Source organism: Paralichthys olivaceus, chromosome 2, assembly GCF_024713975.1.
Source record: "Paralichthys olivaceus isolate ysfri-2021 chromosome 2, ASM2471397v2, whole genome shotgun sequence".
Taxonomy (NCBI): Eukaryota; Metazoa; Chordata; class Actinopteri; order Pleuronectiformes; family Paralichthyidae; genus Paralichthys; species Paralichthys olivaceus.
The window spans coordinates 9597476-9619763 of record NC_091094.1 but is presented as its reverse complement, the minus strand read 5'-3'; the positions used below and the strand labels follow the sequence as shown (position 1 = coordinate 9619763).

At 43.7% G+C, this 22288-nt stretch overlaps 1 protein-coding gene across 1 annotated transcript in view; it reads right to left on the bottom strand.

Moving 5' to 3' along the window:
* Positions 1 to 1177: 1177 nt before the first annotated feature.
* The window catches only part of gli1 (GLI family zinc finger 1), a 47799-nt gene continuing 26688 nt past the window's right edge, over positions 1178 to 22288 (bottom strand). The window contains exons 2-13 of the mRNA XM_020096908.2: positions 12093 to 12203; positions 8394 to 8626; positions 8037 to 8138; positions 7747 to 7945; positions 6956 to 7124; positions 6766 to 6873; positions 6149 to 6289; positions 5841 to 5990; positions 5527 to 5691; positions 5036 to 5278; positions 4590 to 4902; positions 1178 to 3891 (exon numbers count right to left, since the gene is read on the bottom strand). Of these exons, the coding sequence (XP_019952467.2) occupies positions 1328 to 3891; positions 4590 to 4902; positions 5036 to 5278; positions 5527 to 5691; positions 5841 to 5990; positions 6149 to 6289; positions 6766 to 6873; positions 6956 to 7124; positions 7747 to 7945; positions 8037 to 8138; positions 8394 to 8626; positions 12093 to 12163 (4458 nt within the window). The 5' untranslated portion in view covers positions 12164 to 12203 and the 3' untranslated portion in view covers positions 1178 to 1327. The remainder of the gene's footprint in view (positions 3892 to 4589; positions 4903 to 5035; positions 5279 to 5526; positions 5692 to 5840; positions 5991 to 6148; positions 6290 to 6765; positions 6874 to 6955; positions 7125 to 7746; positions 7946 to 8036; positions 8139 to 8393; positions 8627 to 12092; positions 12204 to 22288) is intronic.

The window sequence follows — 22288 nt, the reverse complement described above, 5'->3', positions numbered from 1 at the left end:
CGAGTTAATGTTGAGCAAAGGCAGTTATGTTTGAGTATATCAGACATATTGTAACACAGAGGGGATTGTGGCACACATTTTACATTTACTCATTAACACCTATGTGTGTACCTTGGAAAGAGCAAGGCACTTTCTGTTTTTCAGTCACATAATCGCCACTGAAAAAGGTACACAGCTGCTTTAAGAACACTTACAGTAAACATGTGGAGTGCAAACTCTCTGTCTGGAAAAGGCAATTTACAACACAATCTGAACACCAAAGATTCAGAGTCCTGAGTGTCTGTGTGAAGGATATGTGTGTGTCTGCATCTGTGCACGTGTGGGAATAAGATGGCCCTGTTCAGACCTGGTACTAACATCTCAGGACGCATTCAGGAACCTGCACTTAGCACTGTCTACTTGTGATCAGATCACTCAGGATGGATGTTAATACCAGGTCTGAATGAGGTCTATGTGTGTCTGTGTCTGTGTGTGTTGGAATACTGATACGCCGCTGGTGTGTGACTGTGATGTTCACGACGAGGAAGAAATCTCTAGCATTGCAGATTAATATTTAGTAGCACCGAGAAATAATTTCTCAATCACTAAAAAGCGTATCTCTCTCATCCGTCCGACCAGCTTCCTTAACAACTCTCATCTGAATGTTGGCCTTCAGAATCCAAGCAGTTGATCAGGAGAGAGCGGAGGATTTATCCAAAGTCTCATTGTCATATACACAACATATATAAATGTATATAAAACCTATTTACACGTATCATTCTCTGCTCCACTGTCGCCACAGCCCTATGTGACTGGAATGCCTGTTTGGCAAAAGTTCAGCATCAGTTTCTTATCAGGCATAAAAAAATACCAAGTACCAAGGCAGTGATGGAAGAATACAGCAAAAGAGCGAGACTGACCAGGCACCTTTGGTTTTAAGGTTTAGGGTGGGGATTCTTAAAAATGTAAGTAATGGGACCACATTATTAGCTTAGTCACAACTTGCGACCAGCATGCATTACAGCATATTGTTATTCCTGTTACATTGGTATCCAATAGCAACAGACCCCTAGACAGTTCAGGGCCCTGGCTCTGAGAAGGGTTAACGTGTTGGGTTCATTTATGAAGGCTTAAAGGGACGAATAAAACAGCCCAGACTAATGAGTCATTCATGAAATGTTCCATTCAAACGTTTGTCTGTCTCACCTCAACTGACCGTTCTTGCAACATACAAGAGAAAATCACTACAAGCAACAGGACTTAGGAGTATGAAACTCCAGGCTGTCTATATTAGACCTCGACACGGCCTCAGTTTGATTGTTAGTCAGAGTATATGCTGAGTTGTCTTCTAAGACAGAGTGTTCAGGTATTTATTCTCCCCAGCCAGCGAGGTAAGCATGGATGTCATGTCCCCAACGGCCATGTTGGACAGACCAGAGCCTGCGGCTAAGCTGACAGAAGTCTGAGGGGTGGTGAGGCGCGATGAGGCCTGAGAGGAAGATCCCTGAAGGGGATGGTTGACCGGGCTGAACGAGGAAGAGTCGGCATCATCGATGATGGAGGTGAAGTCTATGCGAGCATTGTCCAGGTCCAGGTTTTCTAAGGCATTGGAGATGGGGCCGGACTCAGTATAGGGAGCAGACTTAGTGCCACCTGTTGAGTCCAGATTGGATGCCATGCTAAGCTGCTGGTTGATACAAGGCCCGTTCTGGGGGTCCATATGTTTCTCCATATCCATGTTGATCTGACCCGCGTAGTAAATGTTGTTGTTATTGGAAGGGGAGAACATTTCGTTTTGTGGGTGCTGCGGATGTTGGACTGGAGGAAGTCTGACCCCTCGCCTGGGGCTGGGAGTGGAGTGGACAGGGCTGAGGTGGGGTGGGCTGCCCAGGTAGCCCCCTCCTACCTGTGACACGCTGTTCTGGCGGCTGAGGGCTTTCCGTACCTGAGGAGGCCTAGGAACCACCATCTCCTGGCCATAGCACGACCCTGGGAGACCTGTCAGCTGCTGGTCTTTAGTTGTCACAGAACTGGGCACTCGGCTGTGGGCTGGAGGACTCATGACCAGGTTCTGGTTGGGGTAGGAAGGATAGGCCTGGTTGGAATAAAGGTTCTGGTTTTGGTGCTGTGGGCTGCGCTGCATCATCACTGCCTGGCCACTCATATCCATATTTTCGGCCAGTGAAGGAGGTTTTATTCCACTCTGCTGCTGCTGTTGTTGTTGCTGCTCTTGCTGCTGCTCCCACATGAGTGCTTGCTGGGACTGTACATAGTTCCTCACCATCATTTCCTTCACCTGCATCATGGGGGTTTCTGACCTCTGCCCTTCTGAAAGAGCAGTTCCGGTGCAACCCAAACTCAAGCCCCCTCTACCGGGATAAGAGGTTTGGCTCTGGCCTTGAAAGTCACAACTTGGATTGTTAGAGTTCCTCATCATAACCTGGCCTGTCTGCTGTGGGTAACCCTGAGTCTGCTGGAGGAGCATCTGCTGCTGTTGGAGCTTCGCACTTTGACACGCATCTCTGCCTCCCATCCCAGGGTGGAACTGCTGCTCGGGCTTGATGGTGAGCTTGTGGGTTCCATCCGGGCTGTTATACAGGCCTGTCTGATTACTGAAGTGGGCCTGTGTCTGTTGAGGCTGCAGGGTGGGGTCTGAATACTGTATTCCTCTCTGGTTCTGAAGCGCGTGGCTGGAAGGTTGGACCTGGCTGTGGGCATCACTCCAAGGACCTCCAGCGTCACCACCCTGGCCGATGCTGGGATAATGGGGACCCGATGGACTGAGCTGGCAGGTGCTCATACTGTACTCGGCCTGCTGGAGAAGAGCATTAGAAATGCCCTCTGGATGAATCGGCCTTGTTTGGCCCATTGGATTTCCACCAACCCTAGAGGTTACTTCCCCTGCCTGATTCTGATAGTGCCCCTGCATGTAACCCTGGTCTGGGCAGCCCAGGGAGTCATGGGTTGGGGAGAGCTGGTTTGAAAGAGCACCTCCACCTCCTCCAAGAGTTTGATGCTGTTGCTGGTATCCCATAAAATTTCTTTCTCCAGGGGGCATCATCAGAGAACGATCCCTGGCATCAACAGGGGAGAGGTGGGGCTCCATACCCATAGACTCCATCATTACATTCTCAGTGATGCTTGGCGGCCGAGGGGAGTACATGTGGCGGGCGAGACTGGTGTCAGAACCACGGTGTTGCAGTGCATTCCTTCTGCTCATCATGGCTACGTTATTAAGGCTATTGAAGCGTTTTGGTAGAGCCTGTGGATCCGCTACTGATCGAACCGGGTCACTGGCTCGTCTGTTGTTGTTTCCTGGAGCCTGGTGAGGGTAGATAACCCCGGTGCCATACTCTGTGTTGGCGCTGTGCCTACGTGGACCGGCTTGTTGAATGAATGGGGGCAGAGGCTGACCCTGGTACTCGCTCAAAACACCTCCTCTTCTGCCTGGAGTGACTGGCTGCTCCATGTTGGGTAATGGAGTGGGTGGAGGTCCACCAGTTGCTGCAGCGTATTTGGCCTTTAGGCTGTATTGCTGAGCGGGTGTTAAATTTGGAAGACCTGGCAATCCTCCTCCCCCACCAGGACACGGAGCTCCCCTGCGATTGGTCTCAGGAGAGAGGGCATCTCCCCCACTCTGCTCTGGGCCAAAGAGGTGACACTGTCCCCCTCCTGTTCCTCCCATCTGTGAGACCTCACTGGAGCGCCGGCTGGACAGGTAAGGAGACACCATGGAGGAGCGACGGCTGACAGTGTAGGCAGAGCTTAGACTGCTGGTCCCGCTTCCTCTCCTGTCGTTAGTGGAGCAGCCAATCGAAGTTCCACCTCCCAACTCGTGGTTAGACAGCTCCATGACACGTCGATTTGAAAGAAGCGGAGAAGGTGCACACATTCCTATATTCTCCCCTGGACCTGATAATGGAAATCCAAGAGGAAAGAGCTTAGACACAGTTCATCAATACAAACAATTATTTGATTAGATTTGACTATGGTAGAATTATTACATCCAATTGAAGTAATCCCTGAACCAAGGAGGATATGTTTTCATCTGCGTTTGTTAGCAGGATTACCCAAAAACTACTTGAACAGTTACCATTGGTAACCAATTTGGTTGGAAGGATGCAGTGTGGGTCAGGGATGAATCCATAAAATGTAGGTGCAAATTCATATCAGAGGGCAGATCCAGGGTTTTTTCACTTTCCTTAACATTTTTATTAAGTTCTGAGAGAATTATATGTTAATCTTCATAAACAAATTCAAACATATTTAGGTTGTTGCTATCAATGCATCTGTGTAATGTTATGTAATGTGGTTTTATAGGATTGTAGGATGTTTTCAACTGCGGTACGTAAACAAATAGGGTTAGAAACCTGCAACTAATGATGTGTAGCTAAAAATTGTAAGTTGACCTTAGTTATGAGACTTATTTTATTTCAGGGGGCTGCTGGGCCTTAGAGGAGTTATGTTCTCTACTGAGTGCAATTCTAGTTTGAAACAACCTGCAGCAAGAAAATCTTTTTTGTGCAAGTTGCCCTTCAACATCAATAAACCTCAAGAATATATTAAATATATAAAGAATACGCCCATGATGGTAATATTATAAAACTGACCAGGAAGTGTTGGTAGCTTGTTGTTTGCACAGCGACTAGGGGGCGTCGGTCTGCGGATCTGCTTCAGCTTGTCAATCTTCAGGTTCTCCAGCCTCTTCAAAGCCTGCGCTGACATTCCCATCGCTCCTCCCAGACCTCCTGCCTCCCCTCCTCCTCCGCCACCTGCCACTCCATCCTCCAGCGCTGTGAGATCCTCCAAGCTGCCGGCTGCATTCAGGTTCATCTCCACCCCGCTGTCATTGTTGTTGGCGCTCCCCAGTGGAGAACGTTCACTACTGCATGATGACTGACCTCCAGGACTTGGCTGGGATTTCTGAAAAAAGTAACATAAGGTAATGTCATTTACACTATAAAAAATCCTGTTAAAACGGCAGAAATTATAAGTATATGTGACCTGATCTTTTTTTATTCTGATATTGAAGGCCATAAATAAATATTGCACTCACCAGAGCCATCTCAGGAGCCAGCAGTTTGCAGTCCTCCCTGCGTGTCTCCTCTTTCTCCAGCAGAAGTTCAGAGTTCTGGCCTCCAGGGGTCATAGCTGAGCCAGGGGGTCGAGGCCCCGTGTCTCCACGATGCTTCTTGGTGATGTGGGCTTCGGGGCCATGCACCGTCTTCACGTGTTTCCGTAGAGAGCTTGGATCTGTGTACCGCTTAGTGCAGCCGGGGATCTTACATACGTACGGTTTCTGAAAGATAGCAAAGTGTCAGTCAATACACAAAACTCTGTGTGAACAGTAAATTGTATTAATGCATTCAAGAGTATCTGCCCATCAAACTTTATTTTGCTTAGTTAAACCAGACATTGTGCTGTGTTTGCAGCATGAATCTCACATAAAAACATGTTTTTTATTAGCCATGGCAAATATGGATACTAGCATTCAAGCTATGCAGATTACGATTCCAGATTACTTTTCAGTGATGTACACGACTATACCTCATTGGAGTGAGTCCGGTTCTGATGCTTGGCGCGGTCGGAAGCATTTGAAAAGGCCTTGTTGCAGCCTTCATGCTCACACACGTATGGTTTCTCCCCAGTGTGAGAGCGCAGGTGGGTCTTCAGATTTTCCAGGCGAGAGTAGGCCTTGTTACAGCCTTCAAACTAAAACATAAAAATAACAAATAGTAGTTTTGTAAGTCAAGATGCAATAATGAAATCTCACAACAACAATAACACAACTGTGATCCCGGCTATATTAGGAACATGCAAATATGATGCGTATTCCGATGGTAGCTAAGAGACTGACTCACAGTGCACTTGTGTGGCTTCTCTCCTGTGTGTCTGCGCATATGAACCACTAGCATGTACTGGGCTTTGAACGGCCTCTGTTCTCGAGAGCACTCCTGCCAGTGACACACAAACTCCTTCTTCTCGCCATGAATGTGCTCATTGTTGATGTGCTGCAGAGTAAACAGATACGCAGGGAGACACAATATTAATCATAGCGATATACTGTAGATAACATGTAACCTTGGATTTCCTGAAGACCTCAAAATTATTTTATTTTTCCCTTTGTTATTTCCCCAGCCTGCAGTGTCTATAGCTCAGTCTTTCTTACATGAACCAGCTGGTCTTGTGTGTCAAATTCCTTGTTGCAGCTTTCCCAGTGACAGTTAGTTTCGTAGACGGCCTCTGGCTCAGGTTTCCCGTCGTCTTTATCCAAGTCATCTCTGCCGTCCAGTAGACCCAGGAGAGGGTCCTGATGGGCAAAAACAAGATGTTGAAGATTTTAAAAAACATACACAGGGCCAAATTGGCCTTAATTAGATCATTCATATCAGCCAGTCATTTCATCCACTGCTGATGTGATGTCATAAAAGGTTATTTTCCAACTAAAGCCACATAAAAACAAAAGTGTGTCAAAGCTGCAAAAATGTATCTTTGTACTTGATAGTGTGAGCAAATCTCAGGAAGAAAAGGAGGAGCCATACACGTATAAAACGAGAAAAGATTCTGAGAGTCTTTAGTCATAAGAGCTGAATATTTGTAGACCATGCCCTGCCTCTTGCTACTAAGCCCCTTGCCTGAATGTTCCAGACAATAAATGTACAGATTCAATTTTTCTAATATTCCGAGGCTCACATCTAAAAACAGCTTATTTGACTAATCTTAAGACAAAAGCTAAAATGAAAATGTGGGAAAACACTTCTCATGAGAGTGAGACTGTTACTGCACCTGAGTTCCAGTGGAAGACGGACTGGCCACATCTCCCTCTGATCTCTCCTCCAGGCTCTTCACATTGATGCCATCCATCACACTGCCCAGCCCTGGCTCCGTTTTCAGCTACACAGAAAAGCATCATGTTGTTTAACATTTTGAACTGCTATGAATGCTTTGTACAGGGAGTGATAAAGAGCTGTCTTACGTGTCCATGCTTGGGCGTAACGTGCAGCCGAGGATTGTGCGGAGGTAAGCGGGAAGCCTGGCAGGGACCTGGTGTGTGTCCACCCAGGGGCGTCCCCCCGCCTCCACCATACATGCTTCCGTGTTGCCTGGATTGACAGTTTATGTTGCTGGAATAACCCAGAGACGGACTGCAGAGAAAAAGAAATACAAGTTTAACAAAAGCTGAAGGAACCATTGAGGTATTCAAATAAATCAAGACCTGTTTGCTGTACAGAGGTGAATGAGGGCATTTCTCATGATATGATGATGAACTCTTGTTTTCTAAAACTAATATTCTTTTTTAACCAACTTTTTACATGATTTGTCTTTAGTATTTTATCAATTTACCTTAGTACATGTGTTTATGTGTATAAATACCTTTATCACCATAGTTGCTGAGCATTTAGCCAGTTAGCTACCAGCTTACAGATTGGGAAAACCGAAGTGGTGAATGACACAGACATTTAAATTTCTTCTTTATTTTATCTTATGGCAGTTAACCTGCATTTGCAATCTGTTTTTTCTCCGTCTGCAGTGGCTGTACTTATATTTACTTCTCATCACGTAACGTTAGTGTGTGAATGTGGCTGGATGAGGCGAAATTAAGTAACAAACTAGTGCATAATGTGAGGTTTCGTTTTGCACCGAATAAGATCAATACTAGAGCTTACTAAAATGCACCTGTGGATTGAGAGGGAAAGAGAGAGTGATATTTTACTGACTTTCAAATGCATTATTGAACTTAGCATACAGAACAGAGAAGTATCTGACCTCATGGCGCTCACAGAGAGATGGCCGTAGGAGCTGGCTCCGTTGGGGTTGCAGCGAGAGTTGACAAAGGCCACTAATGAGTTGGGTGATGTCCGGATCACCGTCTGCAGGTCGACACTGGCGTCGGACAGGGGAGAGATGGACAGTGCTCTCTTTTTGCTCAGCTTCAGTATGGAGCGAGGTGTGGAGAACCTCGAACCTAAAGGACGACCAGAGCATGAGGTTTGTTAGTTAGTAAGTTTGAGATGATGCAAAACATCTTTTTACATTTAAAATCAGTGTTTCCTTACCGTCAACAGACCCAATCTGATCAGAGCCAGGCTGGACCTGGCAGAAGTTATGGTGAGAGGACATCATGTTGTTCTGGCTACAGTAGGGGGTGCTATTGCCACCTGTATGACATTAGAGACAAGACAGAAACAGACATCAAGACAAATAGTTGCTTAGTTACAGAGCCAGTGTGCACATGTTCAAAATCTCAACATTATGTTGACACGCAGCCATGTGACGGTTGGTTGAGCACGAAAGAAGAACTAGTTAGTTTCTTCTCCTTTTTTTCTTCCTGGCTCTGTGGGGAATCTTTAAATCCAGATCAGTAGCAGCTGTGAGGTTCACGAGGTGTAAAAGATACTCTGACTGTGACTCACCCTCCGTGGGCGGCATGCCCCTGTGGCCCATCACGCTGTGGGGCGGTGGGGCCTGAGGGGGCCTCATGTATTGATCCATGCAGTGGCCAATCCCCTGTGCTGGTCCCGATCCATGAGTCATACTGGGAGTCATAGGATTATACATAGCTCGACAGTCCTGCGCAGGGCCGTTGATGAGCGGGGCGCGCAGCGGAGACACATCGCTGTAGGGAGACTGGTCTGATGGGACTAGGCTGCAAATAGAAAGGAAAACACTTACGTTATAAATTTATTAATTTGATTTGAAATTAACTTCAATTAATGTGATTGATTTGAAATGACCACTGCAAAAAGTTGTGATGATCAAAAATTACGTCAAGATAAAGAAGAAAATACAAATCTGTCAGATATCAATAATCATCACGACAAACATATTATATTTCTTTTAAATGAAGTTCCTGTAAGATTAACTTATTTTAGCTTCTGACTAAACGTTTTAAACTCTTCTTATGAGCAGAGAATAACAAACACAAATTTTATAAATCTGAGGTCGATCATTTATGTGTTCTAACTCCTCACTGTGCTTAATTCATGAGCATTATATTGACATATGTTGGATTTGTGGTTTATATATGCTATTGATGAAAATTGTGTTTCAATAATTAGAGAAATGTATTCATCGCCCAGCCCTTGATGGTAGCTATAAAAAGAATATAATATAATGTATTTCTAGAATCAGAGAATTTATAGATGTGCCGTATAAGTGTCTAGTCTGCCCCCTGGTGGTTGAGCCTAACCTCTACTAATTGTGTCCTGTTCTTTTCTCATCTCCTCAGGTGCACAGAGTTTGGCTGATGGAGATCTACCTATTTAAGAGGGGGAGAAGTCTCTCTCTCTTTCTTCATGGTTGCAGCAGCAGCAGACCTAGTGCGCTGTTTCTTGTATTCCTTTTTCTGGTAGTTCTGTTTTTTGTGGCTTTATTTCTGTTAGCTTTAGTTTTGTTTGTTGGTTTGTTTAGAGGACGATCCCCAGATCCTACGACCCTTTGTGGGTTGGTCTGTGGGTTTTCCCCTCTTTTGTTCATTGTGGCTGACCCATCAGGCCTTGTGTTGAATTCGGTTGTGTTTGTTAATTCCTTTATTTTTGTTGAATAAATCTTTTTCTGGCTGCTAACTCTTGACTTGTTTGTCCTCTTTGTGATGAGCCTTTTTAAGGGATTGAAATCTTTTTATAGGTTTCAATATCTTTGTAACATCAAGGTGGTTGGCCTGGGTGTTAGCCTGTACTGTGGGTCAACATTTCGGCAACTTTGTGGACCCAGTTTTGCTTAATTCAGTGATGTTTCTGCTGTAACTTCAGTGTTCGGTCAGCAGGTTGCAGTTTTGATGTGGTTTGGTGCAGCACTGTTTGTCCTGTAGCTTAATGTTGTTTAAAATGAATTCCTCTATACCTCAGGATCAAAACCATGTACTTGTACTTGTACTCAAATGTAAAATGAAAAGTATGGTTGAAAGGAGCAGTCAATAGTCAACAGGCAGAAAACATCACACGAGGACACATTCAGTGATGGTGCCGTATCAGAGCCTAAAGGGACACATGAAATTAAGAAGGGAATGTGTGATATGTGTGATATGCTATGTGGAGATGTTGGTTAAAGTTTTACAACTTTATTGTCCCCTGTGCAAATTCGTTTTTACTGCACAACAACTAACGCACAACTGTGAAGGGCAGAAATATGTAAATACGACACAATAACAGCTTCTGTAACTGCAGTTTAAGTGCTAAAGTATTTGTAGTAGCAGGAACAGGTTTTGGAAGCAGTTTACCACCTGGTAAAAAAAAAAAGAACAGCCCAGAGAAGAAAAGATCTGTTATCCCATCTTCACTGGACTTTGTTGTGATGTCTCCTCCTCACCAGTAGGTGGTGTATAGCCCTTATCTTGCTCTACACTGTGGAAACTTGCTCATCTGGGTTTTCCCCCTCTCCAAACTAGAAGTGAAGCCTCATTGGAACTTTCCAGTCTCCTCATAAATCTCAATGTATTCTCTGACCTCTCCTTATTCTCACTGCTTAGTTTCAGAATGGCTCTCCCCTGTTCTCCTCCTCTTTCTCCCTCTGTCCCTCCTGCTCCTCTTTTTTTTTAAAAGGGACAGACTTCATCCATCCCCTTTCACTTCTCTAATTCTGTCACCACGACGTGTATTCCACACAGGAGCTTAATCTGCCCTCTCTAATCCACTGGGCCGGTTCCCCCCCACCAAATTTACCTCCCTCCTTTCTCTTTTCCCAATCATCCCTTCTGTTCTACTCCTCTTTCTCTCCCTCTCTCTCTATCCCCTCCTCTTCTCTCCCTCCTCCTCCTGCTCTTCTGTCTCTCTCTGTCCTGCAAAGCCACCTTTCTCTCTCCACTGCTCCCTCTCTCTCTGGGTAACCTGAGTGGGGCGCGGGGCAGTCATGCAGAGCGCAACAGGGCCTGGTCAGCCTGTAATTAGCAGCTGTCAGAGAGGCCGAGTCCACCCGCAACCTGGGTGGCATGAGAAAGGGAGGGAGGGGGGAGGAGTGAGGGGCTGAGCTACAGGCCTGTGTCCACAACAATTGCTCCTGCGCCCTCGTAATATCCCCTGGTGTTAAAATAGGAACAGTTTCTGGTCCCTGAAGTTGAATATAAGTTGTGCTTCCTAGAGACGGGCAGCTCTGGTGTGGGCTGAAAGATTGAGATGAGTGGTGGCAAGATCAGAGAATTCAGTCATTTAGAAAATAAGCTTGTTTCCTTTCTTTTCGAAGGTGCATTAAGGAGATCAGCATCCTTGTTAGGTTTAAGACTGGAAACAAGAATGAACGGCTCGTCTGGCTCTGTCCTGAGTTTAAAAAATACACGTCCAAACACCTAAAATTGTGCATAGGTGGAAAGATAATTATTAAATGGAACTCAGTAAATATGTGTTGTTGCCACGTTTGATTCCTTCATTCCTGTACACAGACCAAAACATATGAGTAAAACCTGCCTTCAGTATGACCTTTCAGAGACATGTCTGTATTTTCATATACTGCATATTGGCTGATACAAGTAATACACAGTAAAAACACACATCACCAATGTCTGTCTGTTTGTTGGCTGGTTTTTACAAAAACAACTGAACAGATCGACAGAGCTCTGTGGAACGATGGGACATGACCAAAAGTTTTAATAAGGATCATTAAAGGGGGGGTGGATCCAGGAGTTTTTTTCTTAACGTTGTGTGATAGGTTGTTATTTGATGTTTTTGTTGATTTCTCAGAAAATAATTCATGGATCTTGATGTAAAAATCTGGCATTTTTAGGGGACTGGTATTTCTGGGCATGTGAAATGTAGATCCAATTAAAAATCGAACCTTATTTAAAAAATGTGGTTCATAAAAAGACTATTTGGCCTTGCCGGAGGTATGAAGAAAAGAAAACATACCCTTTATGTCTTTATCTCAATTCCTTTTTTAACAATGTAGGTATCTATATTTTCTAACTTAGGAGTGAGCCAGGCGGTTTCTAAGTTATCATGTTCTGACTCTTAATTTAAGACGTTATTATTAACCCCTCTCATTTATCTCTCAAAACGAATTTAAATATGTATTTTGTCCCAGAACCTTCAACTATATTTTTTGTAAGATTATTGTGAATTTCACTGTGAAATATGGTGGTTAAAATGCAGAGTAATGAGTGAGGACAGTGTGTGCTGTCTTACCCTCTGGAGGGCTGGCTGGGTGAGGTCTCGTAGTGATACAGCCCCTGGTGTGGCTGCATGTCCACTGGCATTGGAGCTCCGAGACCTGCTGCTCCCCCTTACACCCTGGACCTGAGGCACAGAGACGAGGACACGGTTAGATCCAAACAATCCCGACCACACAAAACCAAACAGCATCAGAGAGAAAAACCACCAAGCAGACTAAAACAATTGTGGTTGGAAAAAAAGAAAAGAAAATATAGAATGTTAACAACAAACCCAACCAAGCAAATCAGTTTGAGGGAAAAATCAACTCCTGAGTCATTTTTTTTATAAACAGAGCTGATATAAATTAATAAATCCATTATGTAACGAGAAGAAGAAAATGTAGAAACAATATAAATGGAAGTTAATATCTTTTTTTTAAAAACTGAACTCATTCACATATTAAATTTTACTTAGAGTAAAAAACAAGACTTGAAGTCAAAGTACAGACAGAAGGCTCTCTCCGTTTCTGTATATGAATCTAACGTTGAGCATAAATGAGCCATAAACATCAAAACAGCCATAAAAAAAGCCATCCGTTTTTCATGTTTTAAAGTACTTAGGTTACACCCTCTAATATCTCTTTGAAACAGCGTCCTCTGAGTGGCTCAAACGCTGCTGACAGACACTAAAAACCTGCCACAGCTGCTCATCCTGCACAGAGGACAAAAAAAGCTGGGTGTCGCCTTGAAGCTTAAAAGACGAGCGGTGAGGGGATGCATGTACCAACAATATAAAAAATGAGAGTAGAAGAGAGCCGCCTCTTGCAGAAGACTCATTCATTCATCCAGGCCGCATGTGTCAGGTAACTCCAGCTGAGAGATCCCACTAACAAGCACCTGGTCATTACATCCAACCACATCAGTGCAGGAACTAACTACTGTTGGAGCTGAGGGTTGTACGTGTTAACACAGCTAATTAAGATGATGTCATAGCAACCACAGATGGAAACGCTGTAGCATTTTTTAAATCTTTATTGCTAAAGGGGGGAAACAAAATGGTTTCAGATCTTCCTTCTGATGCCGCATTCTTTAACTCTGCCCTTTAGTCCTTGTCATGCATGAGGAAGCAAAAAATCCCATTGCTGTTGTTCATGTGACAAGTGTTCAAACCCAGTCTGGGAAAGCAAATGAAAGCTCTGTGGTCGCAGTGTAACAGGTTGCGAGGTCTGTTATGTAGTAGCACAAGTGTTAAAAGGGCAGTAGGGACCTATTTAAGCCCACAAGCCACCAGAGGGATTTGGCATGCAAAGTTAGCCAGTGCCTAAATGACGTGGGCGGTCCGGGGTTAATGGCACATATTCAGCATCAGCTTCAGATGTGTGTATGATAATTAGCCGGAAGTGCTAAATAGAGATCTCGACGAGCACCTCAGCTGTCCAGAACCAATAAATACCAAGAGAGAGGACTCCAGACAGCCTGACACACACACACACACCTGTCAGTCTCACCAGGGGGTAGCATAATATTCCAGTGGCCACCAAGTCGACAGAGAATGTGTGTGTGTGCGTGTGTGGTGAAAATACAAGAAGTAGTTAGTACTGTGTACGCCCAGCGGCAGGTGTGTATGAGAAGAGAGCTTTGGAAACAAGTGTATTTGCTGCTGTGTGTGTGTGTGTGTGTGTGTGTGTGTGTGTGTGTGTGTGTGTGTGTGTGTGTGTGTGTGTGTGTGTGTGTGTGTGTGTGTGTGTGTGTGTGTGTGTGTGACATGATTAATGGTTGTGTATCTCAGAGTAGAAGTGAATAATGTCAGCAGCATATTTTGTGAAAAATATGTTTGTGCTCATATGTGTGTCTCCTGGGAGCGAGGCAGCAAGAGTGTGTGTGTTTGTGTTTGTGTGTGTTCTTGCTGTTGTAGCTCTATGTACACACTTACAACTGTGTTGTGTAATCAGTTTACAATCTTGAGTAAGTCAATGACAGTAAACCTGAGCTGCTCCGCCATCTTGAAATCGTTCGCAAGCAAATATACACTTAGAGAGAAACATAATCCCACCTGCCAAGACACAAACATACATAACTTTATGTCATGATCATTATCAACTGCATTTGCTGCAGTATCCCCTTTTCTAATATAGTACTATAATACTAATACAAGAAGTAAATTGTGAAAAGGACACAACTTTATCTTGTAAAACCAGAAATATTTAACAGAACATAGTACAAAATAATAATAAATATTATATAATTGAAGGTGTTTTTTTACCTTAGTGTTTTTTGAAACAAAAAAACTTTTTTCATTCCTGCACTTATGTACTTTTTCCCGAATGTGTAAAATGCATGTGTATAAACCTGCCTGTGTATGTGTACATGTATGTTTGGAAAAATGAATTCATCATGATGGATGAGTTCATACATGCATGGTGCTGACACAGGTGTTGTGGCATTGTGCTATTTTTGGTCAATATTTTGTGAGAAACTCTAAGGGAGTCTGGTCCCTGGTGTAATTTGTGGTGCTGGGTTTGAGAGGGATGGGGAAGCATAAAAATTAAAAAGCCCCAAGGCCATAAATCACACGGCAAACTAAACAAGGCTGCTCAGCTGCGGCACAGTGGGCCGGGCAGGAGCTGAGGACGAGGACAGGAAGTGCAGCCACTTTCTGCGACCAAAACCTCCAGCTTCACTAACCCCATAACATCATCACTGGCCCGTATAAATAAGACACACCTAAACACATCTCTAATCTTACACAGTGCACAGGAAACCAGTGTGAAAAACTCATGAATATAGAGTGAACAGGATCCACAGATCATTAAGACAGTTTTACATTGATTTTCCACATTAATTCATCTATATATCCTTATTTTTAATTAATGAAATAATCATTTATTCTTTTTAATGTCTAAAAGTCATTATAGGCCTGTGAGAAAAGTTCTGAGTGCAAAGTTATTTCTAAGTTGTTCCAAATTCACTAATCAGATAAACAGCTAATCATACCATCACTAGTGATAATTAATATATTATGGGTTACTTGAAGAACAAAAAAGCTTAAAAGAGAATTTAAAAAATAATTTTATGTAACTCCTAGGAAAACTTCAGATTTTTAAAGAAACTGTAACTGCACTATGTTTCCAAAGTGAGACAAACTCATGAAAGTTTTTTGTATTTGTAGATTGTGAAATAAGATGAGCTCAGTTCCTGGATACTTTTAAACAAGCTTAGGTCCTGACTGTGGTTTATCATAATACATTTCCATTCCAGTTTTAGTATTAAGTTACCAAACCAACTCAGCTTACCACCAAAAAATGAAATATGGTTTTATATCCCTAATGTTGCTCATTCCCTGTCAGAAAGCCAAATACTGACACTGTAAAAAAAAAAAAAAACGCCATTCAGCATAAGCTAAAACTAAACTACAACAAAAATACTCAGGCTTTTCTCTGAGGGGGGGGGGGGGGGGGGGGCAATCATGTACAGATTTATGTAACCTCTAAAAAAGATAGATCACATTCCTCTTCCGAATGAAAAGTTTAATCCATAAACAATAAAAGGCACATTTACCTAGTTTAATAGACTCAGACAGTCTGGAGCAGTCGTACTTGTTCTGGCATGAGCAGAAGCTCATGGTGGCTTACAGTAGAAAAAGACCTGGACCTGACATTGTACCGACTGGTTGACTTTCAAACAGGAATTTTCCTGGAAATTTCCAGAGCTATATTACATCACAAATGTTTGAGTAATTTTCTGGAACTTTTCCTGTGATCCCCAAATGAAACTCTTCTGTATAATAGTATAATTTCCATAGTAATTAAGGAGAATCCAATGTGACAACACAGCAGGGGAGGTTGATGATGATTCTAACACGAGAAACACACAAAAATGTCAAATGTCAAAAACAAATATCTCTATGACACACACACAGAACACACAGATGAAGATGTCAAGAGAGTTTGTGGTGATAAGAGCCGACACTGTGTGTTGTCAAGATAATCACGTGATCTCCGCGGCGGAGTTAATACGTCACGTCCACCTCTCGCCTGAATAATGTGGAGGATTAGTTGCTGTTGTGAATATGTCTGTGCAGAAAACTTCCCGTTGTGTTGTGCATGTGTGAAAAGCAAACTCTGGGTAAAGTCCAATTCTCCAGATTTTACCTGCAGGATATATCTGAATGTGCCTGTTGATGAGATATATTTATCTTTTCTTTAATGTGTGGCTTTGATCAAACAGATCATTCCTCCTGATGGCCTTTGCTGTGAACTAAATTCACTTCTCAGGTGATAGTTTGTGTGTGTGATACACAAAGAGACACATTGTTTAGTTTTTACATCCTTTGGCCATTTGTGACGTTCCCATAAAGTCTGGGCCCTCCTCCTCCTTCTCCCTCCCTCCCTCCCTCCAGAGAGGAGAAGTCTTTTCCACAGGTCACCGGTCTCGACAGACAAAAGCGCCTGATCTGATCCGGCCCCGGCTCCACTCGGCCTCTACGCTGCTTCACTCTTGGGTGTAACATTAAACCTGGTCCCTCCCCAAAGCCAAACTTAAGAAGAGGCCGTATTTACTAACGACCCCTCTGGTCTTCGCCTCATTTCTCCTCGACCCTCAGTAGAGAATGTGCACGTGTATAACTTTAACACTCAACACAAAACCCAACATGTCTCTGGAGTACTTTGTGTAGTGTAAACACACATCTGGAAGTATTGTGTAAAGTCTTTCCCCTCCAGCCTCTCCGTTGTTCCTTTCTTTCATCCTCTCATTCTCTCTCTGTCTTTATCACTATCTCTGACTATCTTCCCCCCCCCCTCTCTCTCTCTCCCAGCTCATTCCAGCTCTTGCGACCTCTCCCTCGCCCCTCCCCCTGCTGGCGGAGCTGCAGTCGAGGTGGGTGTTCTCTGGCTGTTATGACTTGAGAGACGATAATGGCAGCTATAATGTAGCCAGCCGTTCCTGATGTGGCTGGGCTTGTGGGAGATTCTGTTGTGTTAGGGCTGGAGACGGATTGAGGGAGGGAGGGGAGGGGTGGGGTGGATTGGGGGGGTGAGATGAAGGCGGGGCTCAGGCCCTCAGCCAACCACAGTCCAGATTCTACTTCATTTTCTTTTTCGTCTCCCCCCCACCCAACTCTCTTCTGTCCCTCTCTCCTCACCCACTGACTTTTTTCGAGCGCAGTTGTTTTCGTTCGGTGGTAAACTTTGTTTTCAGATTCTGCCTTTGCTTTTGTAACCCCCCCACCCACCCAACACAGACTCTCCCCCTCCTCCCCTGCTTTTCTCCCCCACCCTCCCTCCCCTCCCCTGTGTTTTTTACCCCTTTTTACCCACACTGGGTGAATTCCTTACAGCTGCTGTAATGTGATGGGGGCCAGTGGTGTGACCACCGAAAGGCCACAGGGCTGGAGACATCACTGTAATGTACAATAAGCCCTATTCACTGACCTGCTGCAGCGGAGATTAATGTCATATCTACTTATGAGCAGCCATTTTGAGTTAGATCGAAACAACTTTAATCTCTCTTAAGTATAAAAACGGACATTTTCAAGAGGTATTGAACAGGAATAAGTCCAACAAGTGAAGAAAAGCAGACATTTAATATTATCTAGTGATGTTGTATCTTATAAACAGGCATTTACTGTTCTTTAATGCATCTGAGATACACGTTCTGATTCCAGCTTCAGAATTGTCTCAGATTCTGCAAAAATTCCGAATTGTTATCAGTGCATTCAGTCAGAATGCACTGATCTAATATCACAAGTATATTCATTTCTCCCGAAACTGCAATTTTCTTTTCCTGGAAATCATTTCGTCTTGGTCGCTTAAAGTCCGAGCCAGCTAAACTGTCAGGAGGGGAAAATCACAACATCTCTAACAATATGTTGGAATATTAATCCCAAATTCTTGTGTAGAATTTGTTTTCAACATGAATAAAACTGATGAAATTATTTATTGAAATATGTGAGTTCTGCCTGGTTTACAGCAGGAGAGAGGATTACAGTTTCTTGCATGGAACATTACGTTGGCTATTTTATATGTAGATTTGTATGAATTTCACAATTCTGCATGCAATCTGCTGCATATTGTCTATTATATGATTCTGAAATTTTACTGACTACATCAGCAAACATTTCATGAATGTATAATCAAAATCAATTGCAAGGGACCACAGAGGAGGGAAAAGCCAGCAGGCTTACTGGCTAGCCGTTGTTTTTTCCTTCATGATACGTCATTTCTACTGGAAGTTATAGCAGAGATGGGTAAAGCAGTTATGATACAATTAAAAGTGACTAAAATGAAACGTCCTATTACCTTGAATAAAGTTGGGTCTGCTGTTGGAAACATTTTGGATAATGTAAGTACACACGTCCAGAAACATATGTCACATACCTGTAGTTGTTTTAAAACATTTTGATGAAGAATTGCTCCATATCCTTTCTTTAACAAATTTAAATCAAAAATCTTAAGCTAACTAATGATGATCAATGCAGCAGATAATTAACAGGAAATGTGGTTTTATGCATTAAATGCCTTGCTCATATGACAATGCCACTAATTATCTTGGGTTCAAGAATGTAAAACTACAAACTTGTTTAATCCAGTAGTCGTGTTGAGAGAGAAGAATCCCTGAAGTCCTAAACTAATGTTTACTAGCCTGGTGCTGTGGTTTAATACAGTCAACACTGTAGCCCTGGTTTCAACCCGCTGATTCACACCTCACATATCCCTGTACTGTAAACTGTGGGCTGAGGAAGCCGTGGTGCTGATGTCTCACTGCTGGGGTTCTCACCTTGTCGAAATGGCAGAATGAAACGTTGATCCCTTGTTGCTACACAGACGGAGTGACTGATGACAGACAGTGGGGCACTGGAGGGCTCGAGCCCGGGAGTCGAGCTCAACCAAGCACGTTACAAAAAAGTGGAAAGCTTATGAGACTTTTTACATTTTTTAATTTGAGGAATGTCGGAAACTCAGAATCTCATTCAGCACGTCGAAACTTTACGCTGAGGGTGACAGGGAAAGAAACTGTGCAACCATAAAGAGATAGAAAGAACAGTGACAAAAAAACAATTTGAAAGCAAAAAGCACTGTCATTTACTCATGTTCCTTTGTACGCATCGGCTGCGCGGTCATGATTACTGTTTTAGCTCCTTTTGAACTGCTGGCTTGATCCGTCAGTGACTTGATAGTGTTTGTTTTAGGATTAGGAGTGGTTCACCTCTCCGTGTTTTCATTTGCCTGTACAAGCGCCGTTCTGTGCCCCGAGCCACCGAGCGGCTTTCTCCGAGGCAGTTGGATGTTTAACATTTGTCAGGTTTCAGGAGCTCAACCGATGTATCTCTCAGGAGGACAGATGTGTGTGTTCGCAGCCCATGTGAGTGTCTTTCCTTCACCATGACCTGCTGTTCCCTCACTCCTCCACAAGCTCACGTTTGCTCCGTCCTCTCTCCAGGCCACCCACCCGCCATCCTGCACATACCTGTGGTTTCCTGTACCCTGCTCCCCTACTCTCCTCCCTCCTCTTTTCTTTACCTCAACTCTCTTCTCACCCCCCCTCCACACACCTTACTCTCTCCTCTGTCTTGCATGTAACATCAAACTCTTGTCTTGTCTCCTACTTCTACTTCTTCTGCATGTCAGCGTATCATGTACGCAACGCCCCAACCACAAATATTTCTTTGAACTCCTTTTAAGGAGGAGAGCCGGAGGAAACAAGGGGGGAGGGGAAAACGAGGGAGAGGGGGATGGATGGATAAAGCAGATGAGGAGAGGTTGATTCACACAGCTGGCTCCCAGCTGTAGGCCGAGGTAGCATGTAGCAGAGCGCCATCTATAAACAAGGAGCCCAACCCCCATTTTCAAGAAAAAATGAACAGAGCTTTGTCATCGTAAATCCAGCCAAGCACTCGAGACCTTCACCGGTGCTCCTGAACACCACCCAACTGCTTGTTGCTCTTTTCCTCCCCATCCTCTCTGCAGCTTTACATCATTTTCTCTCCTGGCTTTTGTCCACTCTGCTCATCAGCTCTGAGGCCGGACTGTCAGCGAGGCAGTTACAGTACAAATCCAGGTCTTGTAAATCTTCTCCAGTCAGTCAACTCCCTGACACAAGTAAAAAGAAAACGTCCTGAGCACAAACTCGCTGCAACTTACTGATACACACTGAAACAGCGAAGGACCCTCGGCAGTGAACAAAAACCAGATAATAATCTGTTTGGTTTATAGAAAGACCACAGTGATTATAAGAAAAATAATAATCCTAACAGTCTTGGGTGGGCAGGCGATATTTATAGCCGGCCGGCTGCTACTTATATTCCTTAGCTGTATAACACAGCTGGAAGCAAAGGAAGGGAGAGGAGGTGGAAAACTCATGAAGAAAAAGAGACAGAGGAAAGAGAGACACAGGGGCTCCAGGGGATGGAGAGAGAGAGAGAGAGAGAGTATGCGGGGGCGGACATCCAATGCATGTGCGTGGCTGAGAGTGAGACACAATGAAAGGCAGAGAGAGAGAGACATGGATGGAGAGTACAGAGGGTGAGAATCCATCTGTGTGGATGCGCGTGCATGTGTTTGTATTCGGTGTGCGGGAGAAACCGCGACGACGACGACGACAGCTGCAGACGGCCTGCAGGCCACCAGACGAGCGCAGTGACCACAGCTCTGAGAGCCTCTCGCAGAGGGGAAACAAGGAGAACCATGACTCAGACAGCACAGAGAAATCCAACCTAACTGGTCGGATTGATCAAGAGAGAAGCCATGTTGATTTTATTTTTATTACTGGGCTTTTGTTTCAGGGTCTTTTACTGTGCAGGTGATCACAGAGGACAAGAAGATGGATTCTGATGTGTAGATATAGAGGAAAGGTCAAAGGTCAGAAAGGGCGATTTCAAAGTGTCATTTTAAATATTAAAATGAGCATCCAGGATTGTGATGGAGAAGAAATCAACATTTCAACAGACAGACAGATAAAAACATCCTCTTCATCCCAAGTATCAATTATCAGAGAATTACCCAGCTTGCATATCGAATGCATAAGTATATATCCACATGGAACAGTTTCCCTAAACCTGAAACTGGTGCAAGGCATGGTCTCTGTTTCCTCCAAGAGGAACATAAAATATGTCAACCTGCTTATAAGCAGTTAAATATTGTCTTACCTAAAGACTGAAATTGGAGCTAAAGCAACAAAGAAACCTGTATCTATGTAAAGAGGACGAATGTGATCACAGATTGAAAGAAGAGGGAATACCAATGTTTGCTTTTTTCAATACTCTTGATTTGGATTCTACTGGAGGGTCAATAATCCCATTGAAACAAAACTTTAACACTGGCTCCAGCACAACAGCAATCAGGCTCAAACTAATATGTATTCATGTATCTTTTCCTTTTTCTTTTTTTCTTTTATTCAGTTTTGAATCTCATTAATGCAAAATGCTCAAGAATGCAGTGAAGCTTCTCTTTGGGGCATGATGTCACAAACTGACGTCCAGCTGCCACAGTTCTGTTAGAGCCATGAAGAGGATATGAATATGGACAGTCAGATAGTAAAGGAGCTTTCATCCAATTTTGCAAGGCACCACCACAACACTTGCCAGGGTCTTTTATTTTGAAATCATGATAAATGAAACTCAATGGAAATCATTAGTTTTATACAAATCCGGTTTTTCTACCAAGCAAACCAGTCTCTGTCTCTGTGTGTGTTTTTATCTCTTCCTTTCCTCAGCATGTAAACTGTACTTAAATTTGTCCGAGCAGCTGAACACACATGTGGAGACTTGTCTCCATCACTTCACTGTTTTATGACTAAACGTGCACACCTGTGTGTGTGTGTTTTCCTCCTCGATGAGGGTCATTGTAATACATGGTGTTATATCATCACTTTCATGCTCGTTCTTTCCCCGAGCCTGCCACTTCTCTCTCTATGTCTCAATCTGTTCCCATTTTCTCCTCTCGCCCACTTCATCTCCCCAGAGTCAAGGCATAACCTTTTCTTTACATTTTTTGTCAAGTTTCCATTTTGATGCCTGTCCTGTCTGACTTTATGAAAAAGTATTCACAATCAAGACTTTGTTAAAGGAGAGACTGTGCTTGAATTTGTCTCAGCCCTCAACTCATCTCCCCTGTGCACCTGAGGAATCTGCAGTAAACTATAACTCACAGCAGAACTGATGACAACTGCGATCTGACAACTAATGTGATGATGCAAAACAGTAGGGATGGAAAATGATGTGCTCCCTTTTCA